Source organism: Heterodontus francisci, chromosome 5, assembly GCF_036365525.1.
Source record: "Heterodontus francisci isolate sHetFra1 chromosome 5, sHetFra1.hap1, whole genome shotgun sequence".
Classification (NCBI taxonomy): Eukaryota; Metazoa; Chordata; class Chondrichthyes; order Heterodontiformes; family Heterodontidae; genus Heterodontus; species Heterodontus francisci.
The window spans coordinates 31174798-31192517 of NC_090375.1; the positions used below are offsets into that span (position 1 = coordinate 31174798).

Below are 17720 nucleotides of genomic sequence, written 5' to 3' on the forward strand. Positions count from 1 at the left end.
ATTTCTCCAGATTGTATGAGTGAGTCTGGATGGCTAATCAATCAGATTAAGGGTTGATTTAGTTCCAAATTTCAATCACCAGGCGTTTCATGCTAGAGACATCTCAGTCCACTTAACTCTATCCAAAAAGGATTGTCATTGTCAATTGATTGTCAGACAACTGCCAGAAGCCCCTCACGAGTAGCACGGTGAGCAGTGTAATTCACCATAAGATGTTACAGTGCATCTTCCTGATCGTAGCATGGACACACACCATGGGCTGGATTTTCCCTACAGGGGTGAGAAGTTGGGACTGTTTCTGGGTCTTGAACTGCCCCTCCGGTGGTGGGGGGGGCGGGGGGTGGGGGGGGGGGTGGTGGTGTAACTGTCACTCCTTGGGATTTTCACAAAGGTGCCCCTTGATTGGCATGGAGGCAGGTTCAAATAAGGGTGGCAGGCGGGCTCTCGAAGCTGGAGGGATAATCAGAGGCGTTCCAGCTTGACAGGAGCAGCTGTGATGGTAGTTAGTAACAGAGAGGGTGCTTCAACATGGAGACACCCTCTCACCAACATTTTTAAAACTTTAATTTAAAAATTGGTTCTTGCAGTCAGGCCACCACTGTCAGGGGACAGCAACTCTACAAGACAGCATGTAGCTGCTGTTGCATCCAGGCAGGTAGGGAGGGCCTCTCGGCCGGCCTGAAGTGCTGGTCCCCTGGTTTGCTGCCAGGTGCCCATCTCAGGTGCCCCCAGCTGGCCCCAACCACCTGCGGGAACCTGGAGGCCGACTAGAAAATCCTAGTCAGCCTCCTTCAATTGGACTTAACAGGGAACTTAATGAGCCTAATCGGCTACCCACCACGTGGAGGCAGGCAGCACTGCTGGCCCCAAACTTGCCTGCACTAAAATGGCTGGCACCAGGAATGGCATCAAGAAACCGGCACGCTAGCTGGCGCCAGCTCTTTCAGGCCCCATCTGCCTCCATTCCCAAGCCTCACGGAGCCCGAAAATTCAGCCTCATCCTAATTTTTCTTTTACTCATTCACAGAACATGGGCATCACTAGTAAAGCCAGCATTTATTGCCCAACCCTAATTCCCCTTGAGAAGATGGTGGCGAGTCACCTTCTTGAATACAACTGAAAGGCTTGCTAGATCATTTTAGAGGGAGGTTGAGAGTCACCCAGATTTCTGTGGATCTGGAGTCCCATATAGGCCAGGTAAGTATGGCAAATTTCCTTCACTAAAGGGTATTAGTGAGCCACATGGATTTTTACAAAAATCCAGTAGTTTCATGGTTTCGTAGCACCATTATTGATGTTCGCTTTCTTTATTCAGTTAATTGAATTTGAACTCCCTAGCTTCCATGGTGGGACTTGAACTCATGTCTCTGGAGCATTAGCCCAGGCTGCTAGATTACTAGTCCAGCAATAGAACCACCATGTTACCATACCCCATATTACATATGTAAAGCTTCAGCACAAGCCCCTTATCCTTTCAGCATGAACACCTTTGGGGCTTTGAAAACCAAAACAGTAAGCTGATTCAAAGCTTAGTCGAACAAGTTACCCAATGTGGGCACTAAGAAGGTCTTTAGCATCTATGTACACGTCACAAACATTTTGATCCACTGCATTAACTCGATATGTTTACTGGAAAACACTTTATAAAATCTCTTTCCCCCCCCACCATCTCCACCCAGTTCAGCTATCAGTATCAAAGATAAGAAACAAACACAATTGTCAACCAAAGCTGTCATCTCAATAAAACTACCTGACGGGGGCTCCTCTGCTCTGGGCAGGCTTCAGCAGAACAGTCACTGTGCTGTCAGTCTGGTTCAAAGGTGTGTCATAATCATATCCTGGCATGGATGGTGCTACAAAATGGGACAACAAGATAGGTACATTGTTAAATTTTCTCAATATGTAATATTCCCAAATGCAGAATTTAAAAGCATACAATACAATGAAGACTGAACATAATGCAAAGCTGCATGCAGTAACTTTGTAATCATAATCTCCATACCAGTGATGGTAGATATAAGAGAATCAGCATAAAACAAACAAGGAAGCAATAAACAAATAAAAACTGTAAATTAGAAATGAAAAAATAGGATACCATGAATTGAAGTCCATTCCACGCTGCTGGATTTTCAAATACACTGTAAGCTGCTAAAATTCACAATGTTATCTGAATCCCATAAGCATACTTCAGAGTATTGAATGACTGGAGTTTTCCACTCGATGACACAATCAAAGTTTGTAGATGACTTTATAAACTTTAAGTGGAAATGGCCTCAGTGATTTAAAGTCAGATTGCAGTAATTTGTCACAGCAGTCTAAAAACGCACTCCATGCTAAATATTCGCAATGCCACGTCATGCACTCCAAACCAATTGTTATTCTCTGTAACACACTTTAGACCAACTGTTATGCTCTGTAATACATTTCAAACTAATGGATATTCTCTGTAACACCTTCCAGGCAATGGTTATTCTCTGTAACATGCACTTCAAAGCAACTGCTATTCTCTGTAACAATCTCATCGTTATCTACTTCCCAATTTGTAAGAGATCCCTAGCCTCTCTTATTCTCCTAATAGTACACTCCCTGTAATTTGTTGCTTTCTATGTAATTGATGGCAAAGGGTTAGTAAGAGTTTACTGTAATGCTCAGACTACTTTTTCTTTTAATGAGTTTTGTGGAAAATCTATTCCATAAAATAAATATTATTAATTTGCAACACCAAAAAGGTTTAATAGGTAAAAACGTACAGAGTCATAATAAGGAACTGTACAATTCTTGATTAAAGGAACATATCATTACCTACTGTGTTTGTGCACCTCTGCATCTTAACTACTTTGCCTTATACAACTTCAACAGAAATACTTCACAGGAGCAAAACTATCTTGACAGCCTCTAGACTCTACATCTCAGTATGGATCCAAGCTACATAATAGCAAGTGTCAAATGAATGAATAATTGCAACCACTTAAACCACTGCAACCACTCTATTGTTTAAGGGACTGTCTAAATTTTGTCAAATTTTTCGAAAACACCTTCCCAGGAAACAGTTCAAGATAAAGACTGATGTGAATTTGCCAAGATGACGGACTATCAGTGACTCCAGCTGTACTTTGAATATATAAAGTGGCTGCACCCCATCATCATTGTTTGGCGATGGAGGGTTTGCAATAAGCCTTTGCTTTGCCAATTTTTGAAAACTTTTTTTTCAGGCCGTCCAATGTTCTCGCACCTCTCCTTTTGAGTAATGTTGGGTAAGATTCCATGGATGCCAGGTGTCTGTGGTATCTTGCCCAAGTGCCCACTTTTCATTTGTGACTTTAGACAGCAGAATATTCTATTAGCAGCATCACAGCTGTGCCTACTCCTATCCTGAATCCAATCCCCACTCGCACACACTTTCATAGCAGGAATCACCAGATAGCAATCAAGAGAGGGAACACCGGTCTTGATTTCCCTCTCTCCCAAGTCTGAGTAATCCAGCTGCGTAATCAAGCTGGATGACCTGTATGGTAAGCCTGTCAAATTTGTTGCTAATGAAAAAATAGAGACTAATAAAGACAGAGATGAAGCAGAAGATTTGCAACAGGGTTTAGATTAGTTATGTAATTGCACAGACATGTGTTAAATCAACCATAACACTGATAAATGTAAAATGTTGCACAAAGATTGAAAAGAAATGCTACACATAACTCAGGATCGGGTACGGTAGTGGTTATGTTACTCGTGATCTGGACTAACAATCTGGTAGAACTTGAGTTTAAGGCGCACCATAAAACCATAGAAGCTTACAGCACAGAAGGAGGCCATTCGGTCCGTCTTGCCTGTGCTGGCTTTTTGAAAGAGCAGTCGCACTTAGCCCCATATCCATGGCAGTTTTGAGAACTTGAATTCAGTTTGATGCCTGAAAATTGTTCCTTGCATTTATTTACAATTATGCCACCGGCAAAGTCATCAAGAGCCCATGATGTATGATTAGATAAATGCAAGAGAAGGAGGAATTTCTACACAATAGAGTCAGGCTCCCAAAAATGTCTCTTAACTCAGAAAAATACTCTATACTCCGACATTCCCATTTTATACATGAGATTCTAATTTAGTGATAGAGTTTAATTAGGTAAGTTTTCCACCCTGGATTCATACACAGACTGGGAAGTGATTAATCTGCTCCAAATTTTCACTTAATTTTGCACACCATAATGCTATCATGAAATTATTAAATTGAACATTTTCCTTAACACCTTTTCATTGGTAATTAATTTTATAGATAGAAGTAATCACTGCACATTTCTACTGGTAATACTGTTATTTTCAACTCTTAGCTCTTTGAATTTTTAATAATTTCTATTTGCTTTGGTGAACTTTTGTAGCCATGAGTTTGGGGGATAATGGGTTGAATTTTTCTGCTAGTATGCCGATCCCACCATCGGGATGAATTCCAGGTCGGAAACCCAGAAGAGCGAGTGGCATAACATTGAGCGTGATTTTCCCAGAGGTGGCCAATTAAGAAGCTGCCTACGGGACAGCCATCCAATGAGAAATGGCAGGCACCAGATCCTGGAGGGCCAATTAGAGTAGCCTCCAAACCCATCTCCAAGGGGCTGGGAAAATTTCCCCATAATATGACAGAGGTGAGTATGTTTCCAGTGTTAACATCTAGTAGAGGTTTGAGGTCCCTCTAACTCTATCCCAACAATCTGCTTGACCTCAAGCATTTTAGGAAAATACAGTAACCAAACTCAATTTGAATCTACAGCTTTTGGTACTAGTTCAGTGTGTGTGAAGGTGTTAGTTTATCAGAGATCTTCACTACTCTCTATCTAAAAAAATTAAACAAAATTTACAGCACAGAAATGGGCCATTCAGCCCAATTGGCCCATGCCAGTATTTATGCTCCACACATGCCTCCCCTCGACCCTTTTCATCTAACCCTGTTAGTTAAGCTTCTATTCCTTGCTCTCTCTTGTGTTTATCTAGTTTCTCCTTATTTACATTTAAGTTATTAGCCTCAACTGCTCCTTGTGACCAGTTCCACATTCCACCCACTCTCTGTGTAAAGAATTTTATACAGAATTCCCTGGTATTTAGTAACGACTATCCTAAAAAAAATTAAATGACTCTATTTATAGCCCCAGTTTTGGTCTCCCTGGAGGTAGAAACATCTTCTCTATGTCCTTACTATTGCCATTCACTACGTGGCAGCACCTTGGCTAGTTCACATCAGCTGCTTTCAAACACTCTTTATCTAGGTTTGAACAAATCTGAATTGTACATTCGTCATCCAACCAGACATCTAAACATTGCCAGTTTCTTCATCTCGGCACAACACCCAGATGGGGAGCATTAAACATATGGGACGTAGACTTGCTGTGCGGGTTTCACTTCTCAGGGAGTCATGAGGTTTCAGGTAGCAAATGTGTTCCAAAAGACAATTTTGAGAAATAACCTTAAGATTTCTTTCCTCCCTCAGGCAAAATATTTCTAAAGTGATGATTACAGCTTAAGATGCATGCGTCGGAAAACAATACCTGATATCTTTGTAGTAAACTGTTTGGTGACAGGGAGCCCATAGCCTTTGACAGTGCTGGCTCTGATAGTGAATGAATAGGTGGTCCCCGGGTACAAGCCAACAAACAGGTGGTGGCTCTCATTTCCTAACTTAAGCACTCGACCGCTTTGGTTTGATAAGTCAATCTCAGGGTCAAAGGAACCGATGCCATTGTAGAAGACCTATTTGGAGAGTAAAAGGAAAACAGAAGTGGTAAAAAAGCTGTGCAGATGAAAAGAGATTGCATCATTATCTAGTAAACCCTCTTGATTTATGCACTGTCAGGCTTCTGATATTGCATTTTTGTGAAACCTGGAATCAGAAGTATAGAATGTAGAGCAAGACTATAAAACCCAGAATGTTATTACTAATACATATTCACACTTTTTTTCCTGGTAGGTAGAGTAGTTCAAGGTTTTCCCTAATAATCTAGCAGTTATTTGATGTGACAGTGTCAAATTCCTAATGTGTATTTTATTCTTCTTCCAGTCTAAGGATGTAGGCAAAATGATGATGACCAGCACAGGTCATTTCATCAATCAAGTCAGTAAGTGGCTGGTTTAACATCTATTCAGCTGCAAATAATGAGTAAACCATCAGAAATTGATCTTCTTTGAGCCATTTGTAGTTGTGGAAGAAAGAGGTATCACCACAGTAACAAAGGCATTTTGTACAGAATTGATCAGCTGCAGACTCCCATAGCACGTCCATCTTGATGCATTTCTTTTTAAATCCCCTTAAGTCTAATATTCTATTTTACGCTTTATAAAAAAATTACTGGCCGGTTCAATTTTTACCCTCTGCTGAAAGTACTGATCACAAATGTTTTGTCTTTATTTATTATTGAAAAGGTACTTTTCACCCAGGTTTTCTTAGAGCACCAAGCAGAATCTGCTAAAAGTAAGTGTGGTTAAAGGGGCATTCGAGTTTTGGCAAAGTGCCTTACATTTTGCCAGCTTTATTTTCTTCACCCCTCGTATCTTGAAGGACACTGGGGTAATTTTGTCAATAGAAATGAAAGTGAGAGGAGATGTATAATGGACAACTGACTCAATGTCACCCAATTTTGCACCATTGCCCAATGTCAACATGTCCCCCATTGATTATTGCTGGGTTCTGATTGCATGAATACATGTTACTCTTGAGAACAGTCCTCACTTTTCAGGTATACATCTATAGATTTAGCATCAGCAGGCTATTTTTGTCATGGGGAGCATTGCGACTGAGCCTGTTGCTGTTCTTACCCAACATAAGATCTTTCTAATATTTATGGCCCAGCTCCACTTACAGTCAGTCTGTTCAGAGGGTCAGACGGCTTTAAAAACAATATGGTGCCATTTTTGACCCTGGGTGTTTTCATTTTTGGATCTTTAGTTTAATTTTTTCAAGACTTAAAGTTCGAAAATACACATATGAACACAAAATACTGACGTAATGTGAAAGAAAAAACACTAATATGCATGCATAAAATTGCAGCATGAAGGTAAACAACACAAATGAAGGCAATGCAACTGTACTACAAAGTGGGGTACTCAGACAGATTCCAATATTACCAGCCTCTCCCTCAGCACTAAATCACCTATGAACAGGACAAGATATCCCATCACAGTGCAAACACATGAAAGCAGGCGGTAGGGCCACAGATCAGCAAGAGTTCACCATACTTGAAATCTGCAGGAATGACATTCCAGCAGAAATACAACAAATGAAAATGACATTGAAGTCTCAGCGCTGTTAACTGGAGCATAAGGGCATCAATGTTTGGCAGCATGGAGTGACTTAACCTAGGTCTGGTACTATCACCTTCCTCCCACGCTTCCCCGTCGCCCCATCTCCCCACAATGAGTTCCTGATTTCAGCCACAGTGCCTTGTGGATGGAGGGGATTTAAAAGAGGCAACTCTTTCCCAAAGGGAAGGGAGGGAGTAAAAAGTAGCAGAGAATCATCATTGATCACTCTTATATAACTTGTGATGGTTGACCTCAGACCATGCTAGAAAGGGGAGGAGCTGGCTGCCTGATCAGCTTCTCAGTTGGGGGACGTGCATGCACCTGAAGAGCCTGATTGGTTCAGGGGTGGGGGGGGGGAGGTGGGGAGCTCTGTGATACACTGTGATACTACAATTGTATTGTACAATATGAACTGTAGACATTGTTTTTTTACCCATTCGTGGGATGTGGTCATCGCTGGCTAGGACAGCATTTATTACCCATCCCTAATTGCCCTTGAGAAGGTGGTGGTGAGCTGCCTTTTTGAACCACTGCAGTCCTTGGGGTGTAGGTACACCCACAGTGCTGTTAAGAAGGGAGTTCCAGGATTTTGACCCAACATCAGTGAAGGAACAGCGTTATAGTTCCAAGTCAGGATGGTGTTTGGCTTAGAGGTGAACTTGCAGGTGGTGGTGTTCCCATGCATCTGAGGGAAGGGCAGGACTGGCAGCTTAATATCCCAGTGTATAGAATCTTCAGACGTGATAGGGGAGGGAGTAAAAGAGGAGGTGGCATTGCACTGTTGATTAAAGAGTCAATTACTGCAGGAAGGAGGGATGATATCTTAGAATGTTCCTCTAATGAGACCATATGGGTAGAACTTAAAAACAAACAGGAGGCTATCACTTGGCTGGGAGTGTACTACAGGCCTCCAAACAGTCAGGCAGTGATAGAGGAGTAGATATATGGGAAAATCTCAGAGAGGTGCAAAAATAATAGGATAATAATAGTAGGGGATTTCAAACCCCTATATCAGAGGGGATAGTATAAGTGCAAAGAGCTTAAAGGGGGTGGAATTCTTCAAGTGCATTCAGGAGAGATTTTTGAGCCAGCATGTAGATAATCTTACAAGAGGACAAGCGGTACTGGACTTAATCCTAGGGAATGAAGCCAGACAAGTGGCAGAAGTGTCAGTGGGGGAGCATTTCGGGGATAGTGACCATAACTCTGTAAGATTTAAGGTTGTTTAAGGTTTTAAAGTTTAGGGTGGCGCAGTGGTTAGCACCGCAGCCTCACAGCTACAGCGACCCGGGTTCGATTCTGGGTACGGCCCGTGTGGAGTTTGCAAGGTCTCCCTGTGACCGCGTGGGTTTCCACTGGGTGCCCTGGTTTCCTCCCACAGCCAAAGACTTGCAGGTTGATAGGTAAATTGGCCATTGTAAATTGCCCCTAGTGTAGGTAGGTGGGGATGCAGTAGGGAATATGGGATTGATGTAGGATTAGTATAAATGGGTGGTTGATGGTTGGCACAGACTCGGTGGGCTGAAGGGCCTGTTTCAGTGCTGTATCTCTCTATGACTCTATGTCCTTATGGAAAAGGATGTAGAGGGACCAGAAATAAGAGTACTGAATTGGGGGAAGGCAGATTTCAATATGATAAAACAAGATCTGGCCAAAGTGAACTAGGAGCAGCTTCTTATAGGAAAGTCTACATCAGACCAGTGGGAGTCATTTAGAAAAGGAAATTGTGAGGGTTCAGGTTCAACATGTTCCCATAAAGGTGAAAAGTAGGACCACTAAGGCAAGGGAACCCTGGATGTCAAGGGACATAGAGGATTGGATAAAAAAAAGGAGATATATGGCAGATTCAGAGTGCTGAAAACAGCAGAGGCCCTAGAGGAGTATAGAAAGTGTAGGGGAGTACTTAAAAAAGTAATTAGGAAAGCGAAGAGGGGACATGAAAAATCACTGGCAGACAAGATAAAGGAAAATCCCAAGGTGTTTTATAAGTATGTTAGGGGCAAGAGGATAACCAGGGAAAAAGTGGGGCCCAGTAGGGATCTAAGAGACAATCTGTGTGTTCAGCTGGAAAACATAGGTGAGGTTTTGAATGATTACTTTTCATCTGTGTTCACTATGGAGAGGGATGATGTAGGTCTAGTGATCAGGGAGGGAATATATACTTGATCAAATTAGCATTGAAAAGGAGGCAGTATTAGCGGGCGCAAAGGTGGATAAATCCCCAGGCCCAGATGAGATGTATCCCAGGCTGTTATATGAGGCAAGGGAGGAGATAGCGGGGGCTCTAACACAAATTTTCAGATCCTTTCTGGTCACAGGAGAGGTATACCAGAGGACTGGAGGACAGCGAATGTGGTACCATTATTCAAGAAGGGTAGCAGGCACAGACAAGGTAATTATAGGCCTGTGAGTCTAACATCAATGATTGGGAAATTATTGGAAAAAACTCTGAAAGAATTAATCTCCACTTGGAGAGACAGTGATTGATCAGGGATAGTCAGCAGGGCTTTGTCAGGGGGAGATCGTGTCTAACAAGTTTGATTGAATTTTTCAAGGAGGTGACTAGAGGTGTAGATGAGGGTAAAGCAGTTGATGTAGTCTACATGGACTTCAGTAATGCTTTTGATAAGGTCTTGCATGGAAGATTGGTTAAGAAAGTAAGAGCCCATGGGATCCAGTGTAATTTGGCAAATTGGATTTAAAATTGGCTTAGTGGAAGGAGGCAGAGGGTGATGGTCAAGGGTTGTTTTAGCGAATGGAGGCCAATGACCAGTGGTGTACAACAGGGATCAGTGCTGGGACCCTTGCTGTTTGTAGTGTACATTAATGATTTAGACGTGAATATAGGGGGTATGATAAGTAAGTTCGCAGATGACACGAAAATTGGTGGTGTCGTAAATGGTGAGGAGGAAGGCCTTAGATTACAGGACAATATAGATGGGCTGGTAAGATGGTCGGAGCTGTGGCAAATGGAGTTTAATCCTGAGAAGTGTGAGGTGATGCACTTTGGGAGGACTAACAAGGCAAGGGAATATACAATGGATGGTAGGACCCTTGGAAGTACAGAGGATCAGAGGGACCTTGGGGTGCTTGTCCATAGATCACTGAAGGCTGCAGCATAGGTAGATAAGGTGGTTAGGAAGGTATATGGGATACTTGCCTTTATTAGCCGAGGCGTGGAATGTAAGAGCAGGGAAGTTATGATGGAGCTGCATAAAACGCTGGTTAGTCCGCAGCTGCAGTACTGTGTACAGTTCTGGTCACCACATTATAGGAAGGATGTGATTGCAATGGAGATGGTGCAGAGGAGATTCACCAGGATGTTGCCTGGGCTGGAGCGTTTCAGTTATGAAGAGGGACTGGATGGGCTGGGATTGTTTTCTTTGGAGCGCAGATGGCTGAGAGGGAACCTGATTGAGGTATACAAAATTATGAGGGGCATTGATCGGATAGATAGGAAGAAACTTTTTCCCTTAGCGGAGAGGTCAATAACTAGGGGGCATAGATTTAAGGTAAGGGGCAGGAGATTTAGAGGGGACATGAGGAAAAAGTTTTTGACCCAGAGGGTGGTTGGAATCTGGAACACACTGCCTGAAGTGGTGATAGAGGCAGGAACACTCACGACATTTAAGAAGTATTTAGATGAGCACTTGAAACTCCAAAGCATACAAGGCTATGGGCCAGCTGCGGGGAAGTGGGATTAGTTTTTGGTGGGTGCTTGATGGCTGGCGCAGGCGCGTTGGGCCAAAGGGTCTGTTTCTGTGCTGTAAAACTCTATGACTCTATCTGCTGCCCTTGTCTTCTAGGTGGTAGAGGTTGCGGGTTTGGAAGGTGCTGGCGAAGGAGCCTTGGTGATTTGCTGCAGTGCATCTTGTAGATGGTACACACTGCTGCTGCTGTGCGCTGGTGGTGGAGGGAGTGAAATTTGAAGGTGGTTGATGGTGTGCCAATCAAGCGGGTGGAGTCTGAGCCATTGTTTGCACTCATGGCCATTGATTCCATGAGTATGACTATGTCAGGCTGGGACAGCTCTCACAATTTTGACACAAGTCCCCAGATGTTAGTAAGGAGGGCTCTGAAGGGTCAACAGGGCTGGGTTTGCCGCTGTCATTTTCGGTGCCTAGATCAATGCCAGGTGGTCCGTCTTGTTTCATTTCTTTTCTTAGGCTTTGTCGCAGTTTGATATAACTGAGTGGCTTGTTAGGCCATTTCAGATGGCTGTTTAGAGTCAAAATCATTGCTGTGGGTCTGCAGTCACAGGAAGGCATATTTCCTTTGCTGAAGGGCATTAGTAAACCAGATGGGGTTTTACGGCAATCAATTCATGGCCATAGCTTTTCATTCCAGGTTCTTTTTAATTGAATTCAAATGTCACTACCTGCCGTGGCAGGATTCAAACCCATGTCCCTAGAGCATAAGGCTGGGGCTCTGGATTATTAGTCTAGTGACATTACCACTACACCACCATCTCCCCCAATCAACAGCCACGGTTATTGAATACATAAAAGTGTTTAGAACTGGGGGGTAAAACAGGGCCAAATGGCTAGTCCTCAAAGTTCAAAACATATTATTAGATTATTCCATGTTGGTTCAGGAACTGAACCTGTGCACAACATACCACAGAGTTGATAATGTTCCTCAAAGGCAGCTATTGCCCTGATGAGCATCACTAACACTCATGATAGAAACAGGAATTAAAGAGCCAGCCACACACTCAGAACCCCAATAAAAATGAAATAGTTACAAAGAAAGTTGCATGACTTGGATTTTGATCTTAACTGTGAATTGTGTTCTTTCACCTTTGAATATTTAATATGGAAAACTGATGTCTTTGTTACACAAACTCATTTAGAAGAGCTATTAAACCCAGCATGGTGAGGAAGTTGAATTCACACATGGTATAGCTGCTATGTCTTCACTGCGGTGCCCTAGGTTAACGATTATCCCAAATGATGTTAATTCAGCTCCTTCATGCTCCCAGATTCAATAACTCCTTCCAACCAGTTCCCTTGACTAAGCCATCAGAAGTCTCTGTTTAATTTTTAAAAATCTAAAGATCAACAGACTGAAAAAGGACAATTAATAGTGATGTTTTTTCAGCTAAATCATTCTAAATGGGATAGTAATGATGAAATTCCTTCTTAAATACACTGAGAATTCAACTATCCTGACAGCTAAGTGATTGTATGTACCATTCAGGAAATTACTGAATTATACTGATCAGGAAAATCGTGGGTTCAATTCCTCATCTGTGTTGAGTTAGCTAATCTCAGTTTGAGCCCAAGATGGGTGTGATGATTGGCCTCAGCATCACTGGGCCAGGAAAAAAGAACGACTTGCATTTATATAGCACCTTTCATGACCTCAGAATGTTCCAATGTGCTTTACAGTCAATGGAGCACTTTTGAAGTGTAGTCACTGTTGGATTGTAGGAAGCACAGCAGCTAATTTGCACAAAGCAAGCGCTCCCACAAACAGCAATGTGATAATGATTAGAAAACCTGCATTTTTTAAATCATGCTGATTGAAGGATAATTATTGGCCAGGATACCAAGGATAACTCTCTGGATGTACTTCGAATAGTGCCATGGGATCATTCACATCCACCTGAGAGAGCAGTCGGGCCTCAGTTTAACGTCTTATCCAAAAGATGGCACCTCTTTCAGTGCAGCGCTAGATTTTTGTGCTTAATAGGGTTGTGATGGATCCTCTTAAATCACTGCAGTCCTTGTGTGAATTTAAGGGTAACTGGTATACATTCCCGTTAATATGACTCAGTTACAAGTTATAGCTTTATATTGGGAATATTAACCCAACACCACTCCTCATCCATATAATCTGAGTATTCCAGGTAGCTATACTTCAATCCTTTGTTGATTGTATGAAACTTGGTATGAAACTTGCAGCAACGCGCCAAGGCTCCTGCGACAACACCTTCCAAACCCGTGACCTCTTCCACCTAGAAGGACAGGGGCAGCAGATGCATGGGAACATGACCACCTGAAAGTTCCCCGCCAATGCCACATACCATCCTGACTTGGAACTATATCACTGTCACTGGGTCAAAATCTGGAACTCCCTTCCTAACAGCACTGTGGGTGTACCTACCCCACACAGATTTCAGCAGTTCAAGAAGGCAGCTCACCACCACCTTCTCAAGGGCAATTAGGGATGGGCAATAAATGCTGTCATAGCCAGCGATGCCCACATCCTATGAACGAATAAAAAAAACTCGATGCATGTTTCTGTTCAGTATGTGGGTCCCACTATGTTAATATAATGACAATTGAGTTTAAAGGTCGTAATGATCAAGATTCTGTGCTATCAGATAATTAAATATCAGTTGAGTAAATTCCAATCAGTTGGCTAAATGTTAATTGTGATGGTGATATAGGTTTTCATAGGAACATAGGAGCAGGAGTAGGTCATTCACCCCATCGAGACTGCCCCGCCATTCAATATGATCATGGGTGATCATCCACTTCAATGCCTTTTTCCCACACTATCCCCATATCTCGTTATGTAATTTGTATTTAGAAATCTGTCAACCTCTGCTTTAAATATACTCACTGACGGAGCTTACACAGGCCTCCGGGGTAGAGAATTCCAAAGATTCACAACCCTCTGAGTAAAGAAATTTCTCCTCGTCTCTGTCCTAAGTGGCTTCCCCCTTATTTTGAAATTGTGTCCCCTAGTTCTAGACTCCCCAACCTGGGAAAACATCTTAGCTGCATCTACCCTGTCTATCCCTTTAAGTATTTTGTAGGTTTCAATGAGATTACCTCTCATTCTTCGAAACTCTAGAGAATACAGGCCCAATTTCCCCAATCTCTCTTCATAGAACAGTCCCGCCATCCTGGGAACAAGTCTGTTGAATCTTTGTTGCACTCCCTCTATAGCCATAATATCCTTCCTAAGGTAAGGGGACCAAAACTGCACGCAGTACTCCAGGTGCGGTCTAACGAAGGTTCGATACAATTGAAGAAAGACTTCACTACTCCTGTACTCAAATCCTCTTGCAATAAAGGCCAACATACCATTAGCCTTCCTAATTGCTTGCTGCACCTGCATGTTAGCTTTCGGTGACTTATTGACGAGGACACCCAGTTCCCTTTGTACATCTACATTTTCTAATCTCTTACCATTTAAGAAATACTTTGCTATTCCTCGTACCAAAGTGGAGAACCTCACAGTTTTCCACATTATATTCCATCTGCCACGTTCTTGCCCACTCACCAAGTCTGTCCAAATCCCCTTGAAGCCATTTTGCATCTTCCTCACAACACACATTCCCACTTAGTTTTGTGTCATCCGCGAACTTGGAATTATTCCATTTGGTTCCCACATCCAAATCATTGATATATATTGTGAACAGCTGGGGCCCAAGCACTGATCCCTGCGGTACCCCACAGCCTGCCAACGTGAGAATGACTCATTTATTCCTCCTCTCTGCTTTCTGCCTGTTAACTAATCTTTAATCCATGCCAGTATATTACCTCTTATCCCATGTGCTTTAATTTTGCTAACCAACCTACTGTATCAAAAAACTATCAAAAGCCTTCTGAAAATCCAAGCATACCACGTTCACCAACTCCGCTTTATCAATTCTGTTAGTAACATCCTCAAGAACTCCAACAGATTCGTCAAACATGATTTCCCATTCATAAATCCATGTTGACTATGCCCAATCAGATCATTATTATCTAAGTGTCCATTGATTACATCCTTTAGAATAGATTCTAGCATTTTCCAATGACTGATATAAGGCTAACAGGTCTGTAATTCCCTGTTTTCTCTCTCCCTCCCTTCTTAAATAGTGGGGTGACATTTGCAATCTCCCAATCTGCAGGAACTGCTCCAGAATCTATAGAATTTTGGAAGATGATCACCAATACATCCCCTATCTCCATAGCTACCTCTTTCAACACTCTGGGATGTAGAATTTCACATCATGGGGACTTATCAGCCTTCAGCCCCATTAACTTCTCCAATACAACCTTCTTACTAATACTAATTTCCTTCAATTCCTCATTCTCCCTAATCCCTTGGATCTCTAATTCTGGGAGATTTCTTGTACCTTCCTCAGTGAAGACAGACACAAAGTAATCATTTAGCCTCTCTGCCATTTCTCTACTCTCCATTATAAATTCTCTTGACTCTGCCTGTAATGGATTCACATTTGTCTTAGCCAAACGTTTCCTTTTTATGTACCTGTAGAAGCTTTTACAATCCGTTTTTATATTTTTTGCTCGCTTATTCTATTCTATCCTTATTCTATTCTCCCTTTCTTTATTAGTTTGTTTGCCCTCCTTTGCTGTATTCTAAAATCCTCCTCAAGTTTACTACTATTTCTGGCAACTTTACAGGCCTTTTCTTTTAATCTTATACAATCCTTAACTTCCATTGTTATCCACGGTTGACTGCATTTACTATTGGGGTGTTTGTGCCTTGAAGGAATGTATAGTTGCTGTCAGCTATGTAATATTTCTTTAAAGACTGTCCATTCCTTATGTACGGTCATCCCTTTCAATGTATTTTCCCAATCCACCTCAGCCAATTTGCCCCTCAGACCTTCATAATTTCCTTTGTTCAAATTTAATACCCTGGCTTCAAATTTGAACTCATTATTGAAGTTTCAAACTCACATTTTAGGAATTTGAGGCAAACATAAATTACAGAGTTTATTTGGTTTTATCCAAAATTGAGATCAATAAATAAGTCTTCAAACCATTTATAGATGTTAAGTTTAAAAAAAAAATGGGACAGGGAAAGGGAAGGAAGTTGTGCAGGGGAAGGGGAAGGAAGTTGTGCAGAGGAAGGGGAAGGAAGTTGTGCAGAGGAAGGGGAAGGAAGTTGTGCAGGGGAAGGGGAAGGAAGCTGCAATGACTGGGTCCCACCCAGGAGTGAATAAAGTTCTTCAGAAGACTGTTTTTTGTTTTTCTATTTGTTGGTTTGTGCGAAGGGATGGAATGATTACAGCTGGAATCACATTGGAATGCTTGTACAACAGTTTGTGCATGTGGAGCTGGATGTTAGCCTGTTTATACTATGGATGTTGTAACTTTACAGCTTCTAATTCAATCTGAAATAAGACAAATTTTATTTGTAAGAGTAACTATCAGCAGAAATACCCTCCCCGCAATACCCCTCCACTTCCAGCATCACCACCTTCTTGTTCTTTGCACTTCAGTGACAGCTCTTTACTTCTCTATTGGAAACAGTTTGTTTTAGATCTGCGATTCCCTTTCCACATGAGGGCAGCTAGTCACTCTGTTCTTTCATAAAAAACTCTGGTTCCCCCATCACCGTGTTGGTCCCTTGAATGGCTCCCAGAGTCTTTTGGGGGGACTTTTGTCCTATTAGAAGGTTCTTGGTGTCTGAGTCCTGCCTGCCAGTGCCCAAGGGTGAGAACAGCTGGCAGCTCTACTGGACGACGTGGCGCTGCCAACATAGGTGGGAGACCGCGAGGGTGCTTCAAGATGGAGGCGTCCTCTGAAGATTTCTTAAATTGTTAAAAATAAGTGTGGCCGCAGCTGCCAGGCCATCATTGTAGAGTGGGAATTCCTCCACAGGATGGTCTGCGGTCACAGCTGTGTCCCTGTGGCACTCGCAGTTCTAGGGAGAGGGGTGGATATTAAAGGAGGCCTTGGTGGCTTCCCGGTCTGCTGCTGGGAGGTTGCTTCCAGACATCTGTTGGGCTCTGGCCTCAGTGGGTGGCCCATTCTGGCAACATCACCAATTTACCCCCAGTTGGGCACTTAAATGATAATAATTAGCCAGCTATGCTGCCGGGCTGGTAGGCAGTGCCGGGAAAACCCAGCCTCCGGCAAGATTGCTTGAGGATGGAACAGCGTTGAGATGAGATTTCCGAATTTTGCTTCTGGTCCTGTTTCCAAGCCCTTCTCTGTGGTACTGGGAAGATACTGTTCTTTGTCTCCACTTGCCTACCTGGAAGGTCATGCCAGATTTTCATAGAGGGCAGAAAACTGTTTCGTGTTTGTAGTATAAGGGTCTGAAAGGGTTGATGTTGAGAGATTGTAAAGAGTACCTCCTATCATGATGATGTAAGAGATCACATATGAGAGAGACTTGAAGGTAGATGTAGCATAGCTTTGGAGGAGTCACACAGACTGGTGTGAAGTGTAAATAGTTATGATGTAATAAAGGTTAATGTTCTAACTACTCCTAACTACTAAAGAATCTCTCTAGCTAGACTAAGGTGGCAGCTTACTGAACAAACATATAAGATGGTGATCAGCAGTGAGATCAAGAACAACAGTAGCTCTTACCATTCTAGCCCAGAAGAAGAATTTGAAACAACGAGTTGAAAAGGGCTGACCAAAAAAAGCACCAAAAACTGCAGAACTCAAGAGGAGGCTGTGGAAGAGCTCCAGACACAGAGAGTCGGGGAATCGGTGGTAGAAATCCCATCCATTGATCGC

The 17720-nt window shown here is 42.6% G+C and overlaps 1 protein-coding gene across 5 annotated transcripts in view; it reads right to left on the reverse strand.

Moving 5' to 3' along the window:
* LOC137369795 (receptor-type tyrosine-protein phosphatase mu-like) overlaps nucleotides 1-17720 on the reverse strand; it is a 991520-nt gene that overhangs the window by 351391 nt on the left and 622409 nt on the right. For all 5 annotated transcript variants that reach the window (XM_068031279.1, XM_068031278.1, XM_068031276.1 and 2 more), the window contains 2 exons: nucleotides 5529-5730; nucleotides 1751-1853 (listed from right to left, as the gene is read on the reverse strand). In XM_068031279.1, the coding sequence (XP_067887380.1) occupies nucleotides 1751-1853; nucleotides 5529-5730 (305 nt within the window). The remainder of the gene's footprint in view (nucleotides 1-1750; nucleotides 1854-5528; nucleotides 5731-17720) is intronic.